Below are 20507 nucleotides of genomic sequence, written 5' to 3'. Positions count from 1 at the left end.
ACCAGCCAACTTTACAGCGGCGGCGTGTCCACAAAGGTATCAGCCATAGAAAGACTCCTGTCTCCAACAGCCCCACCCATCTCGGCTATCTTGGCCCGGACAATCTCGTCATCTCGAGCCGTGATCTCGACCCCCAGCGCGCCCAGGTTCTGCTCCAGGTACGCGACATTCTTGGTCCCGGGGATCGGGAAGAAGTCGTCACCGCGGGCCAGGATCCAGGCCAGGACGACCTGGGCGGGCGTGCAGTCTTTCTTCTCTGCCGCGAGGTCCTCGAAGATGCGGACCAGTTCTAGGTTGCGGGCGAAGTTGGCGGGTTGGAAGCGGGGGAGGTGGCGGCGGAGGTCGGTGGGCTCGAAGTCGTCTACGGATTTGTATCTGGAGTGGAGTGGAGAGGGAGGGAACCCAAAATTAGTTCGGCCGTTTTTTTTTTCTGTTTTTTTTCTCTATCTCTTCGTCTTCAAAGAGAGGAAAAGGGGATTGTGGGGGGGGGGGGGGGGGCAAGAATGTTCTTGAAACTCACCTGCCGGTCATGAAGCCTCTGCCCAGAGGGGAGTACGGCACGACGGCCACGCCCAGCTCGCGACACGTGGCGAGGAGGTTCGTGCCGGCGTCGGTCTCGATGTCGAGGGTCCATGGGTTGTATTCGATCTGTACCGCCGCGATGGGGTGGACGGCGTGGCCGCGGCGGAGGGTGGTGGAGGAACACTCGGAGAAGCCCATGTGTCTGATCTTGCCCTCGCTGGAAAAAGAGTTGCCTCGTCAGTCTAGAGTTTCTCTCTCTCTCCTCTCCTCTCTTCTCTTCTTCTTCTTTTCTTTTCACACACACACACACACACACACACACGCATTCTATGTCTACCTGATGGGTATTTGCGCCTCAACTTACTTCTTCAGCTCCACAAACCCCTCCATCGTCTTCTCGACCGGCGTCTTCTTGTCAAACCGGTGTATATAAAACAGATCAATGTACTCGGTCCCCAGCTTCTCGAGGCTCTCCTCGCACGAGCGCCGGCACTCCTCGGGCGTGCTGTCGAGCCGCCACGTGATCCTGCCGCCTGCGCCGACAGCTTGGAGGTTCGACGAGAGTCCGAACTTGGTCGCAAGGAAGATGTCCTTGCGCCGCTCGGGGTGCTGGCGGAACCACTTGCCGATGAGCACCTCGCTGTCGCCGTAGTTGTGGGCTGTGTCCCAGAAGGTGGCGCCGAGCTCCCAGGCGCGGTCGAGGACTTTGAGCTGTTCTTGTTCGGATCTGGAATGACTTTTGTGTAAGCATGTATTCTTTTGTTCTTTTGTTCTGATGACGGTTCCTTGGGGGGGGGCGGAGCAAGGAGACTCACGGAACAGGGCCGTAGCCGACGCTCAGACCCATGGTTCCGAAGCCCAGTCTGGGCACCTGGGGTCCGTCTTTGCCTAGCTGGCGGGTGGAAAGCTTTTGGGGGGAAGACATCTTGGGTGGTTTTATGTTGCTGTTCGTATTTGGGACTTGGAAGGCTGGTGAAGGAGATGCTGCGTTCACGATGATACTATAGGTTCTGTCACTGATGGACAACACTCTTCGACAATGCTGTGAAGCTGTGAATTCACAATGTTACAAAGTCTCGAGCGAGGCCACGCTCCCCTTTTATAATCAAGAGAAAAGCCTCTGTTAGAAGGTCGCTATCATACATATTCAGGCTTCACAAAGCAGGCTGGTGATTTCCCTTCTCGGCTTTAAGTTACCGGTCTTAGCCAAAGCCGATTTATTCTCCTTTCTCTCCGTTACGTCCTTCCTAGCAATCCAAATTGGGCATGACCGATATTAAATGCTGCTTTTATTATAGAATTTACTTGGATGTCGAGGTTTCCGAGCGAGGGTGGTGTACGGTGTGATGGAGGGTTGGGTTGCTCGAATTGTGAAGGCTGAGGTGTCGACCCATATAATCCATGGCAGTGAGTACTTGAAACCAACGCCCTCCCCCCCCCTCATCCCCTCACGCTCCAAATACAAAATCCACATTACAGCTTTAACTTTAGTTGCTGAACGGCATCTGATGCTGAATTTGAATCCTCATGTGTTTAGTTTTTTGACGACGACGATGTGATATGCTTCCGCGATGATACTTGCTTTTCTGCCACATATAAGGTGTTCACTTGCCACATATTCAGATAAGTATAAAATGGAGAAGAGGACGTACCGGAGCAACGTCAGTACTACTCCTGCCATCAGCCGCGTTCCAAGAAGCCGTAATATCACGAAGGTCTTCGATGAGATCTTCCTGGGCGCGACCTTCGAGCAGTAGCTCCAAAACGTTTGAATGCTTGATTTATGTTGATTATCCCTAGAGCCTCTGCTGACACAAATTTGTTCTCCTCGAGGCATGGTGCTTATTCATGCCAAGCAGGGACAATGCACTATATTACTATTGATTAACATGCTACAGGGCATGTTTGCAATCACCTTCATTCATGAGCCGTTGAGGGTTTGGAACTATTTACAACTGCGTCTTCCGATTCTTCCGTTCATACTTGGTATCTTTACATTAGGGTAATTGGATACTCTGTCTTTGTAAACAAAAATTAATTGATACTTAGAGGCATACCGCCGGTTGTGGTCTGTGTTTCATCGAGCGATCCTCTACTAGAGTTCAGCTCATAAGGTTAAAGGAAACAACCAAGACTATTGAGTAACATTATACTCTCTTATATACTTAGTTCAGGCTTCCTGCAGACTCAATGGCTGTTGTCACTATGGCCACGATCCTTATTGGTATGTCCTTATTGAGACCTTACTTCACCTGTGCTAACTACTTGGGCTGAGGGCATTATTTATCAATCTGGACAAAAGCAGGGCTTCCAGTCTCATACCAGATAACGGTGTGTTCACAGATTTCACAGGTCTTTGTATATGGATTTCCCTCTGTCTTCCGCATTCTACGATAGCCATGGAAGCTCATCTTCCTCTCTAGGCTCTAACTCACAGAGCCCCATTCCACTATGCCCTCACTTTGTGACGGAGGTTGTGAAGATATGGAACACGGTTTCAAATCCAAGGGAACACCTACCTAATAATCAATCGTCAACGGCCGCACAGGCGTCCAATGACGTTGTACAGTCCCTCGATGGCTATGGATGAATAATCATGTTGGTGCATGGCTCGTGTGTCGTTGTCATGAGACCCTTCTCCATGGAAACCAACATCTTCACCTAGTGATAACGTAGAGGCAAGCCTGTGAGAAAACTGCGGCCGGACGATTAGGTATTCTGTCTCTCGGCAATGCCATAAGACGACCCGTGGATATCCGGGTGTGCCTTATGCAAGAAATCCATCTTCGTGTGATGCTAGGTGCTCTCGGATAATTTGTATGGGAGGGTCAAGATCTCGGCCGTCCTGGGACTCGTTCTAGAATCCCGTCTCGGTGGAGAGGAGAGGTCCTTGCGCCCCTTCGTGGGGCTCGCCAATTGCCATGGAACTGTGGGCATATTCGTTCGTTGAGGCCGAGGCAGTTGTTGGAGATCCGTTCAATACAGAATGTCGATCATGCTGGCGTTCAGCAAGTATGGAAAGATGGATAAAGTCCAGGGCAGGCAGATCCAGGCAAGAAAGATGATCATAATGGTCCAGATGATGGTTTTCCGGGGGGATGAAAAAGCCTGGGGCAGTCGGATCTGGACCCAAAATTGGCTCTCTTAAAAGGTCTTACTTAAGACAGGGGTGATGCAGCTGCCAGCCAACTCAAATTTCCCCACTGATGTGTGTAGTCCAGAATATCAGCCTCCAAGTGGATATCACCTTGGTTGATACCCAGATGTTGTTGTTGAGGTGCCTGGCGTCTTGTTCGTGCCAGAGAACAGACTGGTCGGTGCGCGCCCTGGCTGGGAGCACACACCTTGTGTGGACTAGTTGATCCAAGCAAACAAGAAAGAAAGGGAATAACGAAGCCAGTTCCTGCCCCATGAGATCAGGGTCTAGGGAAGGAGAGAACGGTCGTATTTACTTTGGAACAAGACGTCAGCGGGGTTAGGGGTCTTATTGGGTCCCAGCCTTCGAATTTACTATAAGGCAGGAGGCTGGGGAGACACGCGAAGTGGGCAGGATGGCTCTGGTTGGCGCTACGTCATGCAAGGCACCCTAGTTAAGTGGACCAACCCGCGAGGCGCTAAACTTAAATGAGGCCTGTTGCTATCCCAACGACCCCTGGACTTGTTTACTATGTACAATTCATCCTTCGACCTCGACCACTCATCCTCCCACAAATCAGCCTTGAGTGCTGGTGATGAACTGGCGAGTCCGATGGGGGAAACGTACATGGCAGCTGCTGTTCCTCAAAGCTCTCTCATTTCGTTGCTAGGATCAAAGGGATCACATCACTGGCCAGTTCTGCAGCTCCAATGGGCGGAAAGGAACCTTGTTAGCCCAGGCTTGAGGTACGTACCATTTTAACGTTACTATGTATGTACTATGTACTCTGTAGCTGCGATCGAAGGCATCGCGTTGTCAGAAGAACATCCCCCCGCCAAAAAAAATCCAGTGGCGCAGGTCGTCCTCTTAGGATTCTCTGTCGCCAGCCCAACCCACCCATCATCGCGTATCCACCACCCACTTACTCACCGGAACCTTTTTCATGTTCTCTCTTTCTTGCAGGCGCAGTTGCAGGCTTCCCGGGCTGCATGACATGACGGCGGGTTCCATCCCGTCAGTTTCCCAGCCACCGTCTTGAACAAGACTCGAGCCCACCCGCCCTGCAGCACAAGCTTGTGCAACCAAACACAAGGGGTGGAAAAACTGCAGACCTGCATCATTCAATTCACCTTTTCCCATCCTCTCCCTTCCTCTCCGTCTCCCTCTCTCCTCTCTGCTCCATATTACTTACTACTTCCTATCTGCCGTTGTTAATAGGAAACAGACCCAACCTCTTGCATTCCACCTGCAGCTTAAGTCTCACACATCTCTACTTTTTTTACCTTTTTACCTTTCCCACTTACACACGCTCTCCCTCAAACTTACCTTACCCAAACCAACTCACACGCGTATCTGGCATGCTGCTGGATGCCGTCAACTACAATCGTCGTGGCCACTACGAACTAAGTCTCAACTTGTCACTCGTTCCCGTCCACGGTCGACTGTCTCTCCTTCCCTCCCCTCCCTTCATTCCAGTCAGACCTCGTCCGTCCCGTCGATACTCGTACACGCCATCTCGAGCTTCTGGACAGAAAGAGGATCCACCTCGCACCCACGAGGCCTTGTAGGGGTAATTGATCAACATAACGACTGCGCTGCAGGGCGCGCCGACGTCCCGCCGACTCTCCACGGAGGTCGGGCTAGGGATCACAAGAAGATCGAGGCGGGCTCGCGAAGCCGGAGGCACACAGAAAGAAGAACAAGAAGGAAACCGGTGACAAGATGCCGGCGTTCAGGACAGGATGGTACCGTACGTATTACAATCAAAGCCCTGTCCTCTTTCTGGAGCAACATTCCTGTCGAGCGGGACAGGAGCAGCAACTCTGCATTCCTCTTGTAACATAATACTGACTGCTGCTATCTTGTTATAGGGTTCGTACCGTTCCTGGGATACCATCATGTGTTGATGATATTGATAGCAGTCGCCATCATTCTACTATGTAAGTCCTTTACAACGCATGCACCCACATCTAAGACTCTCGTCGATAAATACTTTGTCTCCTTCATGACTAACAACGCTTTTTTCTCTCCTCCACAGCACTTTTACTAGCAGGCTGCTCATCCTCCAGCCCGCTGATACCAGACATCTTCCTCCTCTCCCTCTACTACGACAACTACACGCCGCATCCCGACACAGCACAGGTGAACTATGCTGTCTACTCCGAGATCCAGAGCATAGCAGGTGACGCACGCCTGCAGGCCCGCGTGGGCTACTTTGGCATCTGCATCAACCCCGACGGCGGCTCCTGGCTGTGTTCCAACAATGCCACGGCCCTGGCGCAGGAGGTCAGCGTCGACCAGGACCCTCTGAATCTGATCTGGCTAGCGAGCCAGTTTAAGGATATGGTGGTCTTTCCCTACCTTGTGTACGTTCCTCAGCCGCCAATTTCTCTCCTCCCATGATTCTCAAGTCCCAATTGTTGGGGCTGGTGGGGTGCCAATATCACATAGAAGAGCAGAGCCCAGCTGACTTTTATTTCTTCACTCCCAAACAGTATCATCGCCATCATCTTCGCCTTCATCTGCTTCCTCCTGCTTGCCACCTTCCCTGGCTGGCATGAGGAGGAGGACTCGGTCGGCTCCGAACGTGAGGTCAAGCCCTTCCCCAGCCGGCCCGTGTCACAGGTTGCCCTCGCCATCATCTTCATCTCGTCCATCTTCATCCTCGTCTCTGTCCTCTGGCAGCATACCGCCTCCGTCGCCGCCAGTACCATCGCGCAGGACTTTGGCAACGGTGCCGTCAAATCAGGGGTCGGCACCAGCGCCATGGTATTGGGCTGGTTCTCCTTCACCCTGCTCATCATCGTCACGATCGGCTTGCTGGTCATGATATTGAGCATACGTGTCCTGAGCCAGCTGGCGGATTAATAATGATATCTTCTTTCTATGAAAAGGAAATATTCCTGCGATGGAGCAGGAAATGGGTGGAAGGGGGTGGGAGGGATCGCACTCCCCCCTTCCTTTTTTAAATTCCTCGTTTGCTTTTTTCCACAGGCATCGCATTGGGCTCTCTAGTTACGAAGGAAAATGAGCATGATAGATCAGACCCCATGGATGACGAGGGTAGTGACGAATTTTGCGGTGGCGGGGAGAGGACAGCTGGACATATTGTATTCTTGATTTCCTCCACATCACCCACATGCGGGCTGGGAGGGGCCTACTTGCGATGGGGACCGTCCGGGCTTTCTCTCATCATCTGTCACGATGAGGGCGTACATAAGGGGCAAGGGATTCGGTTTGGGGGGAGGGGGGTGGGGGAAGGGGCGGAGCATTGAATCTTTTTGTTTTGCACGAGCGAGAAACACATTAGGGACAACGATATACCCAGTAGATGCAAACCCAAAACAAAAAAAGAGTTTGTACATGGACTTTTTTGGCCTTCTCTCTCACAACCTCCTCTTCACGTTCCCTCTAAATTTGTTTGGTCGATTTTGACAAGAAAGTGTCCTCGTGCTAGCAACGTCGACGTTAAGAAGAATCGAGATTTCAAACCTCACCAGTGACACAAACCAAACATGGAACGAAACGATCGGGAAAAAAGGGTATTCGGGAAGTCAGAGAGTACGTTGGGCCAAGGGTGGGTGCGTCAGGTCTTTAGAAGGGAGCAAGCCACCACCGCCGCTGCTTCTACGAGTGACCTCATTGTCATGTTTGTTCTTACTTTCTCCATTTTACTCCAGATATCAATCGTCTAATCGACATGACTCGTCTTCTCCCTTTTGTTCATTTCATATCAACATCATGCCGAGATCTGTTTTTACTTCATTCGTTGATTTCTTTCTTTTTTTTCCTTCTTTTTTTTTTCTTCTTTTTTTTTTTCTTCTTTTTTTTTTTCTTCTTTTTTTTTTTCTCTTTTTTTTTTTCTCTTTTTTTTTTTTCCTCTTTTTTTTCTTCTTCTTTTTTTCTTCTTCTTTTTTTTTTCTTTTTTTTTTTTCTTCGTAATCTTGTACCAGGCACGTTCCGATGGGTTTTGTACACGTACGTATTCATGTTTGTGCTTGTGCTTGTGCTTGTGGAAGAGGGGAAGCTGTATCAGGATTATAGGTACTTTGTCTGGTAGGGCAGGCAGGGGAATCGCAACTTGGATCACGGGGGCGGGTTGAGATGGGACAGCGGAAAAAGGGGGGGGGGGGGCACAAGTACATAATACACATACTTTTTGGAGCCCCTTATCATCCCGAGGGTCAACAACTAGACTCTTGGCTTCGCTTTGGAATATGAAGTGAATGATTGGCAAGGGTGACGAGGTAGTTCAGCAAGGATGATGTCTAACTGAGGTTAGGTTGGAAAGACGAAAAATTAAGTCAAGGTGAAAGACAGCTGAAATATAGGTTGTAGCATTGGCAGGTATCATCGTCAGTGTGGTAATAGCAGCCGGAGTAGCTGCAGCAGCAAGTGCCCAATATATACAGTTCTCCATGACAGAAAGTTCTAATTCCCTCCTTGTCCGAGGTCCATAGCCAAGAGATGCTTCTTTCAACCCTGTTCTTCCTGTTCTCATGCATGCCGTGATTACTCCTTATCCAAAAAACACCGTTCCCCCTCATACTTTGAGTTTGGCCCAACCCAACCCCAAGTGGTATGACGTGCATGATAATATATATGCTCCAACAAACCCATGACCCGTCGATAGCCGTTTGAAGGCCCACCGCCACTTGTCGAGAAAAAATAAACGCCACGGAACTCCGCTCCGCCATGCTATTTACTTGGAATTCAAGCAAGAAGGAAAAATAAAACGCCCTTGTCCTCTCGAGTCCCACCAAGCCCTTGCCATTGGGTTGTCTTGCTTCACCGTCTCACGACGGCCGCCGGAACGGATGCGCCTCCGTGTTCAGCACCCAGTCGTCGAGCGACACAACGTCCGGCTCCGAGAACAGCAAGTAAAAGTACTTGAGCGTCTCGGCGATCCAGAAGCTCTCCATGGTGCCAGCGTGCCGCAGCTTCGTCAGGTCGTTGACGCCGTTGATGGCCGAGTGGGCCGGGTTGTTGCGCACATGGGCGATGACGGACTGCCACATCTTCCACCCCTTTTCCTGCCACGTGGGATCACCCGTGATCCGGTACATGTACCAGACAGATTCGATAGCCTCAGGCCTGCGAAGAGAGTAGAAAGAACGAATTTGTCAGCATTGGCGTAATGGGTTCACAAGTGCGCAAGGGGGACGCAAGAGAGCTCACCGTAATTGATAGGCATTGCTGGTCACTTGGGTGTATCCTGGCGGCAGCCCTCCATTTCTGATACGATCTGCCACAAACTCCTCATGCGTCTGAGGTCTGTGGGGCTTGGAAGGGACCTTGAAAGGGGGCCTGGGCGGCGCCTTGGGCTTGGGCTGCTCCATGGGCGCTTGGTGAGGGTCCTGTACGGGTACCTCTGGCTCGCCAAAGTACTCCTCGTCCATCTGTCTAATCTTCTCCTCGATGGCCTCTTGATTGAGTAGTGAAGGGTCGAACGCAAGGGTATCTCCCGACACCGGATCAATATTTCGCTTGGTACGACCTGCACGGTACGGTACATCGTCCTCACGCCCCATAGAGCCGTCGTCTCTGTCCCTCTGGGGAACTCCCGACTTTGGGTGGGGCTTTGAATCCTGGGCATGTGTCACTGGTGTCCCCAGCTCTTCTGCAGCCTGTTGCAGCACGGCCTCGGCGCGCAGGGCCTCATCTTTATCGATTTTCCACTGGGCCAGCCTTTCGATATAAGCTTCCATCTGGTCCTCCCTCATCCTAGGGTTCGGATCGATCGCAAGATGCCATGCCGTCTCATTCCACTCGCAGGATCCAGCATTGAGGCACGGCGTGACAAAGGCAATCTCTGCCATGATGCCCGTCGGCATGCTGGCGTAGGCCCAAACACATCCATCGGTAAGGCGCCGCCCGATATCCAGGTCCTCGTCCGAGTCGAAGATCTTGCCCCCCATGGCGAACATGCCTCCGAGGAAGCACGCCAGATGCGTGACCTCGTAGCCGTGAGTGCCGTCTCTGGGGAGCTCCAGCTCATTTGCAGGGTTGATCGTGAGCTTGGAGGAGAACAGGATATCGGCGTTGTCGGGGGTGAGGGGTCGGTACAGAAGGTGCTCTTTGACTGCAGCGACTGTCTTCTCGTGCATGGAGCGGTACTTGGCCTCCAGACCGCCCAGGAGGAGATACTGCTTGGGGAAGTACTCATATGCCGAGTCCTGACTGCCGCCCATGCCAAATGACTGGGTTCCCGACGAAGCAGCGAGGTCTTGGGCCTCACATTCCCAGTCGGTAGGCAGGCCATCCGCCCCAAGAGGCTCCTGGACAGGGCCGCGGCCGCTGCTGCTCGAGCGGCTGCTCGAGCCTCCCTTGTACGCGCCGCTGATATGGTCCTCTGTTGGACCAATCTTGGGCGAAGGTTGGGGCGGGGCACGTCGGCGGATGGGATTTTTCTCCTCTGAGGCGCTTGCATCACCACCGCGGTCAACGTTGTCGCGTAGTTCTATCTCGGGGGATTTTGCTGCCTTTTTCGGGTTGTAGCCTTCAGGCTCATGTAGTGCGCTGTCCTCTGCTGCTGCCGCTTGTTGCTTGGCGAGGGAACTGGCGCTGTCAAGCGACTTATTGGCTTTCGCGGTCTTGTTGCAGCCCGAGGCATCGATATTCTCGGGAAAGATACCCGGGATCAGCGACGCCGTGTGATCATCGCGATTCTGCCACTCTTCTAGGGCATTGGTGATGCGGGCAACAGCGTCGTAATACTTGTCCTTGCCGGTCAGCTGCGCCAGCCTGGTAAACTCCATGGACAGGGTGCCAACTTCTGCTATGCCGGCCCTGGTGCTGGCGCGCTTGGGCTGCGAGGCATAGGCTGGTTTCCACTGGTAGTACAGGATGGGCATCCTGTTGGGCGTGTCGAAGACCCCCATCAGCACCTCTGCCAGCTCGACAGCCTTCTTGAGGAGCAGTGGATAGTCGCCCTTGTGCCCGCCCGTCACGTCGTAGGCAGCCAGGAGTCCGCCCAGGTAGCGGATCGTGGTCTCGAAGACGGGGATATCATTACGATTGGTAGTCGTGAAGTCGATATCGTTCAGGCCGCTGTAAGCCTCCTCAAACTCATCCTTAAGACCCATGATCCACAGCGTGTCCAGGGAGTCCACCAGCGTCGCGCCCCAGCCGCAGAACGGGTCCCGGGAGCTCATGCCCGAGACGAGGAGCTCGTCATGTCCAAAGGCGTACTGGCTGTAGGCAGCCCAGGCGATCTGTGCCTCCATCCTGATCTGGTCTAGGCGATCCTCTCGCCTCGCCCTGGCCTCGTCCGTCTCTGGTCCGAAGCTGTGCTGGATCGTAGGGATCGACCTAGGCGTGCCGCTGGGCAGCGGAATTAACGAGTCCTCCTCAATGGGGAAGCGCTCAACCTGCTTGATCCAGTGAATCGGTTCGCTAAAGGTCGTGCCAGGCTCGTACCTGCCTGGCGGGTCCTGGACTTGGAGCGGGTTCTGAGCGCCGCCGACTCCCCCTCCTCCTGCTGCTGCTGCTGCTGGATAGACATCCTGCACCTCGCCAGGCTGCCGGTCTGGAGCGCCAGCGGCGTTGACGAGTGACGGGCTGTTCCCACCTGCTGCATCCACCGAGATACGGTCGTTGGCAGCCGGCAGGGCGTACGTGTTGTCGTCTGCCACGGGACCGGACTTCAGCTCGGGGATCTTGACTACTTTATCGTCGTCAGGCCTGCCCCCTTCGCCACTATCTGGCGGTGGGTGGGGCATCGTCTGTGTCTGAGCAGAGAGGCTACCACCACCACCGCCGCCGCTGCTGCTGTAGCCGCCATCCTGAGCAGGTCTGGTACGGCCAGGGTTGGGCAGGACAGCAGCGACATACTGGAACTGAGACTCGAAGTCTTCGTCCCAAGCAGAGTTGCTCGACACGCGGTAGAGGAGAAAGACGAGAAAGAGCGCACAGGCGACGAAGACGCGGTATCTCCTGAAGCGAGGCATGGTCCTGAGCTGGCGTGTCTCGGTGTTGGATTACGGACCTCCCCCGCGGCGGGCACCTCAGGAAGCGGAGAGGGTCGTCAACGGGGCAAGGTCCCTTTTTTATGCTGTTAGGGTGAGAGAGAGAGGGGAGAAGGAGAAGAAGCTCTTCGTCCTGAGAGGCGCGTTGGAGGGAGTAGTTGACAGGTTGGGTCGACTATCTCGTCTGCAGGTTCCGGAATGAAGATCAACGGGAGAGCATGCTGTTCACGTGACGGCGATGAATAGGAGAGGGGATGAGGCGCATGTCAGCCAGCCACTGTCGTCGTCGTCAGAAGAAAGAAGAGCAGAAGATTGAAGATGGAAGACGGATGGCGTTGGAGCATGAAGAGGTCAGACACCTTTTGTTCTTCCAGGGGTTGATAGGAGCAGAGTTAATGATGAAATTGAGAAGTAAGAATAAAAAAGAGAGAGAGAGAAAAGAGAATCTGATTGTATAAAGATAAACCAATAACGACAACCAAAAGTAGTCATTCATGGATCAGATCATGGCGGGCCGATGGAAAGAAAAAAAGATTCAAGGGAACAAGCCTCCGTTCTTGTCATGTGTGCTTGCTCAGTGTAACCATTAATTGAATGTGTAAAGAGCAACTATGGTTCGGTTCCTTCTTTCTTTGTGCCCCTCGCACCAAACCAAAAACTGGCAGGGGTGAGGAAGAAAGATCAAGGGACCATAACCAGCCAAGCCAAGCCAAGCCAAGCCTGCGTTCAAGCCACCGAGAGCCCTGTGAACAGCAATCAGCAGCAGTAGCAGTAGCAGCAGCAGCAGCACTGAAGCCAAAAAAGCAAGCAGGTGGCGGGGTCTCTTTCGAGGGGGGAAGGGGGGGGGCGCGAAAAGGGCACTATCGAAAAGGCGAGATGCTGCCAAGACGGAGCTAGAAATGGAGCCAGGGGACCCTGAGCTGAGCGAGCCCTGACGAGCCAAGCAGCCAAGGCGACCAGAGACCCCGACAGCCCCGAGCAGTGGGAGGAAAATGGCCTGTTGGGGCCTCCGTGGGCGCCACCGGCTTGGCACGTCTCACAAGGGCAAGAGCCTATCACGCGTATGAAGGGCCTTACCCAAGCGTGCCAAGGTGACAGCAAACGTGCTGCAGTTTAGTGCTAGGGCCATAAGGATACGCTGAGGGGGAAAGCGGCCAAATACACTGTATACTGCGGCACACATACTCAAAATGTGAGACAATTCTTGTTGAAGACGGCTGATCGACACATTCCTGTGGCATGTTCAAACAATCTGCACATGTCTCACATTTCTTCAAATGGGGGACCATCAGGGTTATACCTCCTACAATCAAGATTCATCTGATTACTTTTTGTTTCTTGGAGAGGGTCAGCATCTTACTGCATCCGGAGCCTTTACGGGGGTGAATGCCACCAATCTTGTAGTGCGCGGGAAGTACCCATTACTACCCCTGCCACTCAGGACCCCCCCCCCCCGAACCCCTGTAGATCCTATGCCCGCCCAGCACTTGCGGGGAGATGGATTGAAACACACATGGACACTGGCTTGACCGGGCGTTTTAAGCATGTAAAAATTGTCCCTACTCGGCCAACGACAAGTGCCACACAATACTTGGCCGTAAACTTCTTTCACATGCCGGAAAAAAGCACACGGCCCATCACTGTGATGCCTTGAAATACAGTAGGTGGTTTTCCCAGCAAATTAACACATCAAGTTATAATATAAAGTATATTGATAAAAGGTATATATGTATTTATCCACTCACAAAACAATAACACTTTCATCCACTCCATCATGCCATGCAAAAAATAACCCTTTTTGACCTTCCTCGATGGGCATTCAGCCCCCTCAAGCCCGCCCTCGTGGGACCCCGGACCAAGAAAGATAGAAAGCCAGGGGAGTAGGACAGAGAAAGAACAAGAAAAACAATAACTTCTCCTTCTTTCCTGCAACATGGAACGAAAATGCCAAGGCCCGGTCTGCGAGGCTGGATCTGGTATTAAAGCATGTAAACTCGAACCCGAACTCGGCTGGACTCGGCCGATTCCTCTCGACGGATGCGACCTTCCGTGCCTGGATTCGATCATGGACAAGGACAGAAAACAAGTCCCTGTGGCTGCGTCCGCCTTCTCTTCCATTGCGCCCCCCCCCCTCCCCGGATCGAATTAGCCGGATCGACATGGGATTGAGTTTTCTCCTTCTTCTTTCCTTTTTTATTCATATTTGTTTTTTTGTGATATGCTACAGTATCGTCTGAAAACCCACCATGGTTACCACATATTGACATGATGCATCATTCTGTTGTCCTCGTGCGCAAGCGGGGAATTTCAATAATCCCCGGTGGTCCAGAACACATTGTATTATTGTAGTACTGTTCTGGCATGACTTCAACTTAGCCCGTGGTTGCGTCTTTAACGTGTGGTGTGTTGTCTGCCCGTCCTGTCTGTCTGTGGTGGTTACATCTGTCCTTCTCTTCTTTTCTCCTGGAAACCGAACTCTCTCCCTCTCGGGTCTCGAACCTCATTGCTTTCGCTCCACTTTCCAGGTTGTTCCATGATCCGTACAGCCGATAGAGATGGGAATAGACCACGAGAGAGGAAGGGATAATAAGTAGAGCATGTGCCATGGGCACTCTTACCCTCCTTCTTTTCTTTCTTCGATGACATCCCCTTTTTGGTCAAGCGCCTCAGCTGTCATGTGAGACGCCACCGGAGAATGAGCCGGCTGTCAGCCGGCGACGGAAGACTCCGAGAGGGAGAGCGCCAACCTTGGGTGTTGTTGATTGTGTCACTTATGATAAGATAACACGCAACCAGACAGGGAAACGATTTAGGACGAAAATTGTGAAGGCTCATGAGGTAGGTGGAAGGCTACGTACTATCACCACTCGTGCGAGAATTGGGGAGGGGGGGTGGGGGCTGTTCCCTAAGTGAACTTGGATGCCTTTATATTGCAATTGCAGAGAATCAAGACATCGCCTGAACATCTCAGGGGAGAAGGAGCTCGTTGGATTTGGTATCATCTGAAAGCTCACCTCTCTCATGTATTGTCGTCTACTTCTTGTTGTACACATTCTTTGCGTGCAGACAAATCAGACGACAGGGGCCAAGGCCAGGCCCAAACCTTCGTACCCACCAAGACACACTCAGCGCACGTACAATCAGACATGGTAACGTATCACAGTCTCAGACACCCTTCTCCAGATCCTTGCTTTCCGCATCACCAGCGCCCTTGACCTCTTCACCATAGGCCACCGACGAATTGCTGGCATCAACAACCTCAACCTTCTCATCCTGACGCACCACCTCTTCTTCTCCCGCCACTCCATCCTCACCCTCACCCTCACCAGCACTGACCTCCTGCTGCTGCAGCTGTTGCTGTTGCCTCTTCTGCCTCTCCAGCTTCTCCATAAACTTGGCCCTCTTCCGATCCTGATGCGCCTGCGCCTCCGTCATCCGCTTGATCACTGGGCTTCTCGCCCTGATTCGATTGCCATACTTGTAAAAGACAATAGGGATCGGTATCAGCACCACTTCCAACAAGCCCAGCAGCGTTCCTGCCCACTGCGGCGTGAGTTTGGTATACATGGAAGGCCCCGCCAGCGGCAGCGTAGCCCCAAACATAGACCGGATAACCGCATTTCCCGCCAGCGCAGAGGCGGCAAAAGTGCCGTACGCGCCGGCGAGGTAGTTGGTGCCATAGATGAAGCACAATGTGTTGCCCATGCCAAAGGGGATACCAAAGGCAATGGGTATGGCGTAGTGGATGCTTGTGGGAAGACAGGTCCACGAGAAGATGAGCTGACCAATGGGGGTCAGGATGGCGCCGAGGGACATGATGCTTGCGCTGGCCTCGGGGGGCACGCGGTTGGTGGATGGGTCTTTGGCGTGAGAATTGATGATGCGGCGCCAGACGGGCTCCATGAAGATGGCGATGAGGGTTCCTATTCCGATGCCTAGGAAGGATAGGCCTGTTGTACCCGGGCCCCAACCTCTCTTGTCCTCGAAAACGATGGGATAGGCGACGAAACACTTTGCAAGGGGGGTGGGGGGTTTGGTCAGCTAAGAATAGGGCACGAAGGACAGAGACAAAGGGAGAGGAAAGAAGATGAAAGAGAAAGTGAAAAGGAAAGAGGGACAAGGTTGGTCACCACCACCGCCACTTACCAAATACAAGATGCCGTAAATAACAGAGATCCAGATGTTGAAGAACCACAGGATAGGCTCGGTGACACTCAGCACAAAAGGTCGGCTCAGGTTGACGCGCATCAGCTCAAGCGTGGACCGCTTGGCATCGTCATACTCGCACCAGTACCGCTCGTCGTCCTCCTCCTTCCTGCGCCTCGCCGCCTTGGCCTTCAGGATGGCGGGCGCGTATGACTCCTTCACCGTCGCCATGAGCAGCACAGCGACGCCGCTGAGGATCAGAACCAGCCAGTTGTCCCACCGCCAGCCCAAGTACTGGTACACAAAACCACCGATGAGAGGCCCCGTGACGGGACCGTTGAGGGGCGCAATGCTCCACAGGCTCATGTACATGGCCCTGTCATCATCCGTGGAGATGTCGGCGATAGTGCCGGCACCGTTGCAGACCATGACGGAGGCGAACAGAGCACCAAAGAAGCGCACGACCACGATCTCGGCCAAGCCCGTGGCCAAGGCACAGGGTAGCACGAGCAGAGTGGACACGGTCAAACACAGCAGGTACACAGGCCGCCGGCCAAACAGCTCGCTCATGGGCGCCACGATGAGGCTGCCGACCGCCAGACCCAACAAGTAGGTGGTGACACCCAGGGTGGCCACGGACTGTTGCGGCTCATCAAATGCCACCATCAGACCTGGGATTGCGGCTGTGTACGAGGTCGAGTACAACACCACCACCCACGTGCTGTAGCTGACGGCCGCAATCGCCCACATGCGGTACCACAAGGGCCACTCTCGAGCGTTCAAGGGGTCTGAAGGCGCGTCAAAAGATACCTCGAATTCGGGCGGTCGGGACCAGGCTGATGTGCCCGTCGCTGCTGTTCCTGCTGTGCGCGTGCGGGCCATCGCTTCTGCTATATCGGCTGCCGACGTCTGCCCTGCACCTGAGAGGGCGATCTCGAGAGGCTCAAGGGGGTCGGAGTCATCTGTGGCGTGGGACGAGGCCCTCGAGCGCGTATGCCTGCTCGGGGGGGATGAGGGGCCCTTCTCGCTCAGCGAGGACGTGTCTGTTGTACGCTCGTGGTCATGTTGTTGCTGATGTGCTGCGCCCTTGTGGTTGGTGGTGGTTTCCTGGGAAGTGGCGGAGGGCTTCTCTGCGCCGTCGAGGTCTGTGCTGTCTGCCATGGGCTTCTTACTCTCCTCTCTCTCTCTCTCTCTCTCTCTCTCTCTCTCTCTCTCTCTCTCTCTCTCTCTCTCTCTCTCTCTCCCTCTCCCTCTCTCTCTCTTCTCTCTCTCTCTCTCTCTCTCTCTCTCTCTCTCTCTCTCTCTCTCTCTCTCTCTCTCTCTCTCTCTCTCTTCTCTTCCCCTCTCTCTTTTACCAGGCGACAGAGACTAGTTGGGGGTAGAAAGATGGGGGTTGAGATTCACAAAAGACCCAGGGTAGTCAAGCTCCAGATGATGATGAATGATGATGATGAATGATGATGATAAAAGTAAGTCGCCTTCGGTCCAACTGTCGAAGGAATTCTGAAGATGCAGGCGGTGTAGTAGCGATGTCTTATATGTTATGAGGGACACCAATGGCCGCCAATGAGGACAATAACGGAGAAAGATGCAGAGAGGCAGAAGGAGGGAAAAGGGAGCGACACTCATCGACCAGAGATGTGAAAGAAGAAAGAACAAGGCAAACAAGAAACATCCAATGATACATAGATATTAAGAGTCATAAGAAGAAGAAAAAAAGGAGGCAAAAGATAGAAGAAAAAAGAGACGCGAGGCCCCGCTCTGCGATAAACGGCTTCCCTTCCCGTCCCGGGCCCAACACGGGAACAAATCAGCGGCGCGCCTTCTCTTCCCTAGCACACCTCCTTCTTTCCCTGCGTTTTCCCTCATCCAGCATGCTTACCAAGTACAAAATACATGCTAAGCACTTAGCCTTAGCCTATCACTGCAGATTAGTCAGTAAGTATTTACAAGGCTAGAAGACGGGACTTTTACTGCGGTTTGCTGGGCCAAAAGCCCCCTGCCTGCATTTCACGATGAGGGCCACGCGGGCATAGGATCCTCGTAGTGCCGTGGCAGGGTTTGCAACCCCCTATTATTTTACTACTGCAGTATGTGCTAGCTGATGTCCCTGGCAGAGAGTCCTCTCAATCCTTTGATCATTGAACAAGAGGAGACACAAGGTGACAACGACTAAACTGCACAAATCCATCTCAGTCTACACTGGATCAAAGTCTCAGACCAAGCACGAGCATAATTACTAAACAAGCCCCCCCTCCCCGTGGGGATCTACCTTGGTATCTAACCTTACACGGCCTGGAGTTCTTTACTAGAGGGGCTAGGTTGCCCGTCAATTGGATCGTTGGTCATTCCAGAAGTGGACAACCGACGGAGCTCACCACCAACAAGTCATCATGAACCCTTCCCATCCTCCTCCTTCGCCTCGGTCCTTCGCCTTTTCGGCCGTGGGGATCAGGATGGCGTGCGCTTCCTACATATGTACACACACACACACACACACAACACCAATCCCTCTCCCCCTCCACGCCTTTGCGATTTGAAGAGAAAAGAAGAAATCGAAATAAAACACCCTAGCATTGTGTAAGAGTACCGACAAAACCACCACTGTCACGTATTATCACGGCGCCGGAGGAGGAGAATCGGTAGCCAACCGGAACTGTATACCACATAATCCTCCTTTTTCTTCTTCTCCCGTTTCTTGACAGTTGTTTGTTTGGTAGAAGTAAATATATGGTACTAAGTATCAATACAGAAAAGAAGAATTCTTCTTCCTCAGTGCTGTAGAAACCGGGTCCACGCCGTAAGCTTGACCACAACCATCATCACCAAGGCCACCACACCACCCGCCACCTACCACGACGACGCCATCACCATTGTCATCATTATCATCATTACCAATCCAGGAATGGCTGGACCAAGACGACGACGACGATGACGACGACGACAATGGCACCACACCAACCCCCAACTCTCCATCCGCTAACAATCCAGGCCCGTCAGACGACACAACCACGCTGCTTCCCATCTGCATGTTGTCCCACCATCGTCCGCTGTCCACCACCACGCCGCCAGCAGTCCCAGCCCGCGACCCAACCAACCAACCCGCCACAAACCCAATCCCCACCAGCACCAGCGCTGACAGCCCCGTCAAAAACACCTGTCCCCGCAGCACGGCGTCCGGGTCAATCCACCGCCTGCTGAACCGCAGCCTGCCCACGCGTATGTAGAACAGCTCCGTGTCCAGCTCCTCGCCCTCGCCCGGGCACGGCAGCTCCGGGCAGCTTCGTGGTTTAGGTTTTTCTTCGAGCCTATTAGGGTTCCGGAACGGAATGAGAAAAGAATGGTTGGTCTCTGGTTTTTCTCGTCTTCTTGTTTGAATTTCTCTTTTTTTCTTTTTCTTTCTGTTTATTCGTCTTTGTATGCTTCTTCAACATACTTTTCTCTCAACTCCTTTACTCACCGTAACCCACATGTCATTCCTCTCGGTCAGCCTGCGCCCCGGGAAGAGGAAGAAAGAAGGTTGTGTGTACGTGAAAGGGGAAATACAGTTCGGGGGGAGGAGGAGGAGGAGGAGGAGGAAAAGAAGTTAAAAAAGACAGCCACTTACACGAGGCTCAGCGTGAGATCCCCCCCAATCTTGGCCTTCAGTTCCAGGTCCACGTTCAGGTCCAGCCCGATCTGCAGCTTGGCCGGCTTCTGCCCGCCCGCTCTTCCTCCTCCCCTACTCGGCACAGGCGGTATCCTGCCGAACCCTGTCCCCCCTGCTTCCACCGCCGCGATTGCGTTTGCGTTCGCTGCTCCTCCTTTATTGTTGTTGTTGTTGTTGTTCCTCCTCCTGCGCCTCCGCCGACTGCTGCTCGTCGTGTTGTTGGTGCTGGCGTTGGTCACACCCGTGCCTGCTGACGAGTAGGCCGCTACTGAGGCTACGTCGTTGTTGATGCGTAAGTTGGACATGTCGATGTTGAGGCCGTTGGCAGTGGGGCTGGTCCTTGTTACTGGTACGGGTCCACCTGGGCCGCCGCGGCCACGGCGGGATTTGTGGGAGGACGAGGAGGTGGTGGGGGATTTTGGGCGAGTGGCTGTGTTTGGGGAGGACATTTTCTCTTTTTGAGAGGTGGTTCTCGTTCGTGGTGGTAGTGATGAGGATGATGGGTAAAGAATACGTCGGTTTCGACTTGCACCTGCTCGTCGATGTTGAAGTTCAGATCGATATAACCAACGGCTTTAGGCAAAGCCCAGAAGGAAATTGTGCAAAGAAGAGCGACCTCACGAGATGCAAAGAATTAAGTGAACACCTCCTATACTGGTTTGAAATTTAGGGGGAAAGTTGTAAGTTGGGACGAGCAGATCTTGGTGTACAGACACGTCCGAGCAAGGCCTCCTCAATCATATAAACAGTACAAATATACGCATGGTCTTTTGTTTGGCACGTGGCAAACTACTGAAGCAGCTCCTTAAACTCCCCAGGAGTCAAATCCTCCTTGCATGTATAGCGCCCCATCTAGCCCGTTGAGGTGGATGTGCTGCTGCTGGTACCGCCTGCGCACCACATCATGTAGACGGGTTGGCTCACAAAATGGTTGTGGCGACGGAAATCGTGCTATTGTCTGGGGTTTTGAGACACTGACTGCAGGGGCTGTGACACTCGAGCGTGCGCACGGGGCGGACGACCGTCTTGAAACGCGTGCGGACTGGGGAGGGGAGTGCGCATCCACAATGATCGTTTCGAAACTCGT

General features: G+C 53.2%; 5 protein-coding genes across 5 annotated transcripts; 1 reads left to right on the top strand and 4 right to left on the bottom strand.

Annotated features, from left to right (window-relative positions):
- Window positions 1-11: 11 nt before the first annotated feature.
- M406DRAFT_263055 (Aldo/keto reductase) lies at window positions 12-1447 on the bottom strand (the record flags this gene model as incomplete). The annotated part of the gene is made up of 4 exons (XM_040917559.1): window positions 12-375; window positions 521-739; window positions 887-1249; window positions 1338-1447. 4 exons carry the CDS (start codon window positions 1445-1447, stop codon window positions 12-14), a joined length of 1056 nt encoding a protein of 351 aa, XP_040774005.1.
- A 3933-nt stretch (window positions 1448-5380) lies between these two features.
- M406DRAFT_346964 (membrane fusion mating protein FIG1) lies at window positions 5381-7025 on the top strand (the record flags this gene model as incomplete). The annotated part of the gene is made up of 4 exons (XM_040922239.1): window positions 5381-5408; window positions 5530-5598; window positions 5697-6024; window positions 6154-7025. The coding sequence occupies 4 exons, from the start codon at window positions 5381-5383 to the stop codon at window positions 6524-6526; spliced, it is 798 nt and encodes a 265-aa protein (XP_040774004.1). The 3' UTR covers window positions 6527-7025.
- Window positions 7026-8454: 1429 nt separating this feature from the next.
- Window positions 8455-11607, bottom strand: M406DRAFT_262211 (family 47 glycoside hydrolase; the record flags this gene model as incomplete). Its single annotated transcript, XM_040917494.1, has 5 exons — window positions 8455-8752; window positions 8837-8952; window positions 9028-10008; window positions 10105-11109; window positions 11161-11607. The coding sequence occupies 5 exons, from the start codon at window positions 11605-11607 to the stop codon at window positions 8455-8457; spliced, it is 2847 nt and encodes a 948-aa protein (XP_040774003.1).
- A 3183-nt stretch (window positions 11608-14790) lies between these two features.
- Window positions 14791-16932, bottom strand: M406DRAFT_340716 (MFS general substrate transporter; the record flags this gene model as incomplete). The annotated part of the gene is made up of 4 exons (XM_040921585.1): window positions 14791-14898; window positions 14962-15636; window positions 15772-16622; window positions 16692-16932. The coding sequence occupies 4 exons, from the start codon at window positions 16930-16932 to the stop codon at window positions 14791-14793; spliced, it is 1875 nt and encodes a 624-aa protein (XP_040774002.1).
- A 2442-nt stretch (window positions 16933-19374) lies between these two features.
- M406DRAFT_73678 (uncharacterized protein) lies at window positions 19375-19869 on the bottom strand (the record flags this gene model as incomplete). Its single annotated transcript, XM_040925645.1, has 1 exon — window positions 19375-19869. One exon carries the CDS (start codon window positions 19867-19869, stop codon window positions 19375-19377), a length of 495 nt encoding a protein of 164 aa, XP_040774001.1.
- Between the last annotated feature and the right edge of the window lie 638 nt (window positions 19870-20507).

The sequence above is a fragment of the Cryphonectria parasitica genome (genome assembly GCF_011745365.1).
Source record: "Cryphonectria parasitica EP155 unplaced genomic scaffold M406scaffold_6, whole genome shotgun sequence".
Taxonomy (NCBI): Eukaryota; Fungi; Ascomycota; class Sordariomycetes; order Diaporthales; family Cryphonectriaceae; genus Cryphonectria; species Cryphonectria parasitica.
The sequence above is the reverse complement of the archived record's forward strand: the minus strand, read 5'-3'. Positions and strand labels throughout refer to the sequence as shown.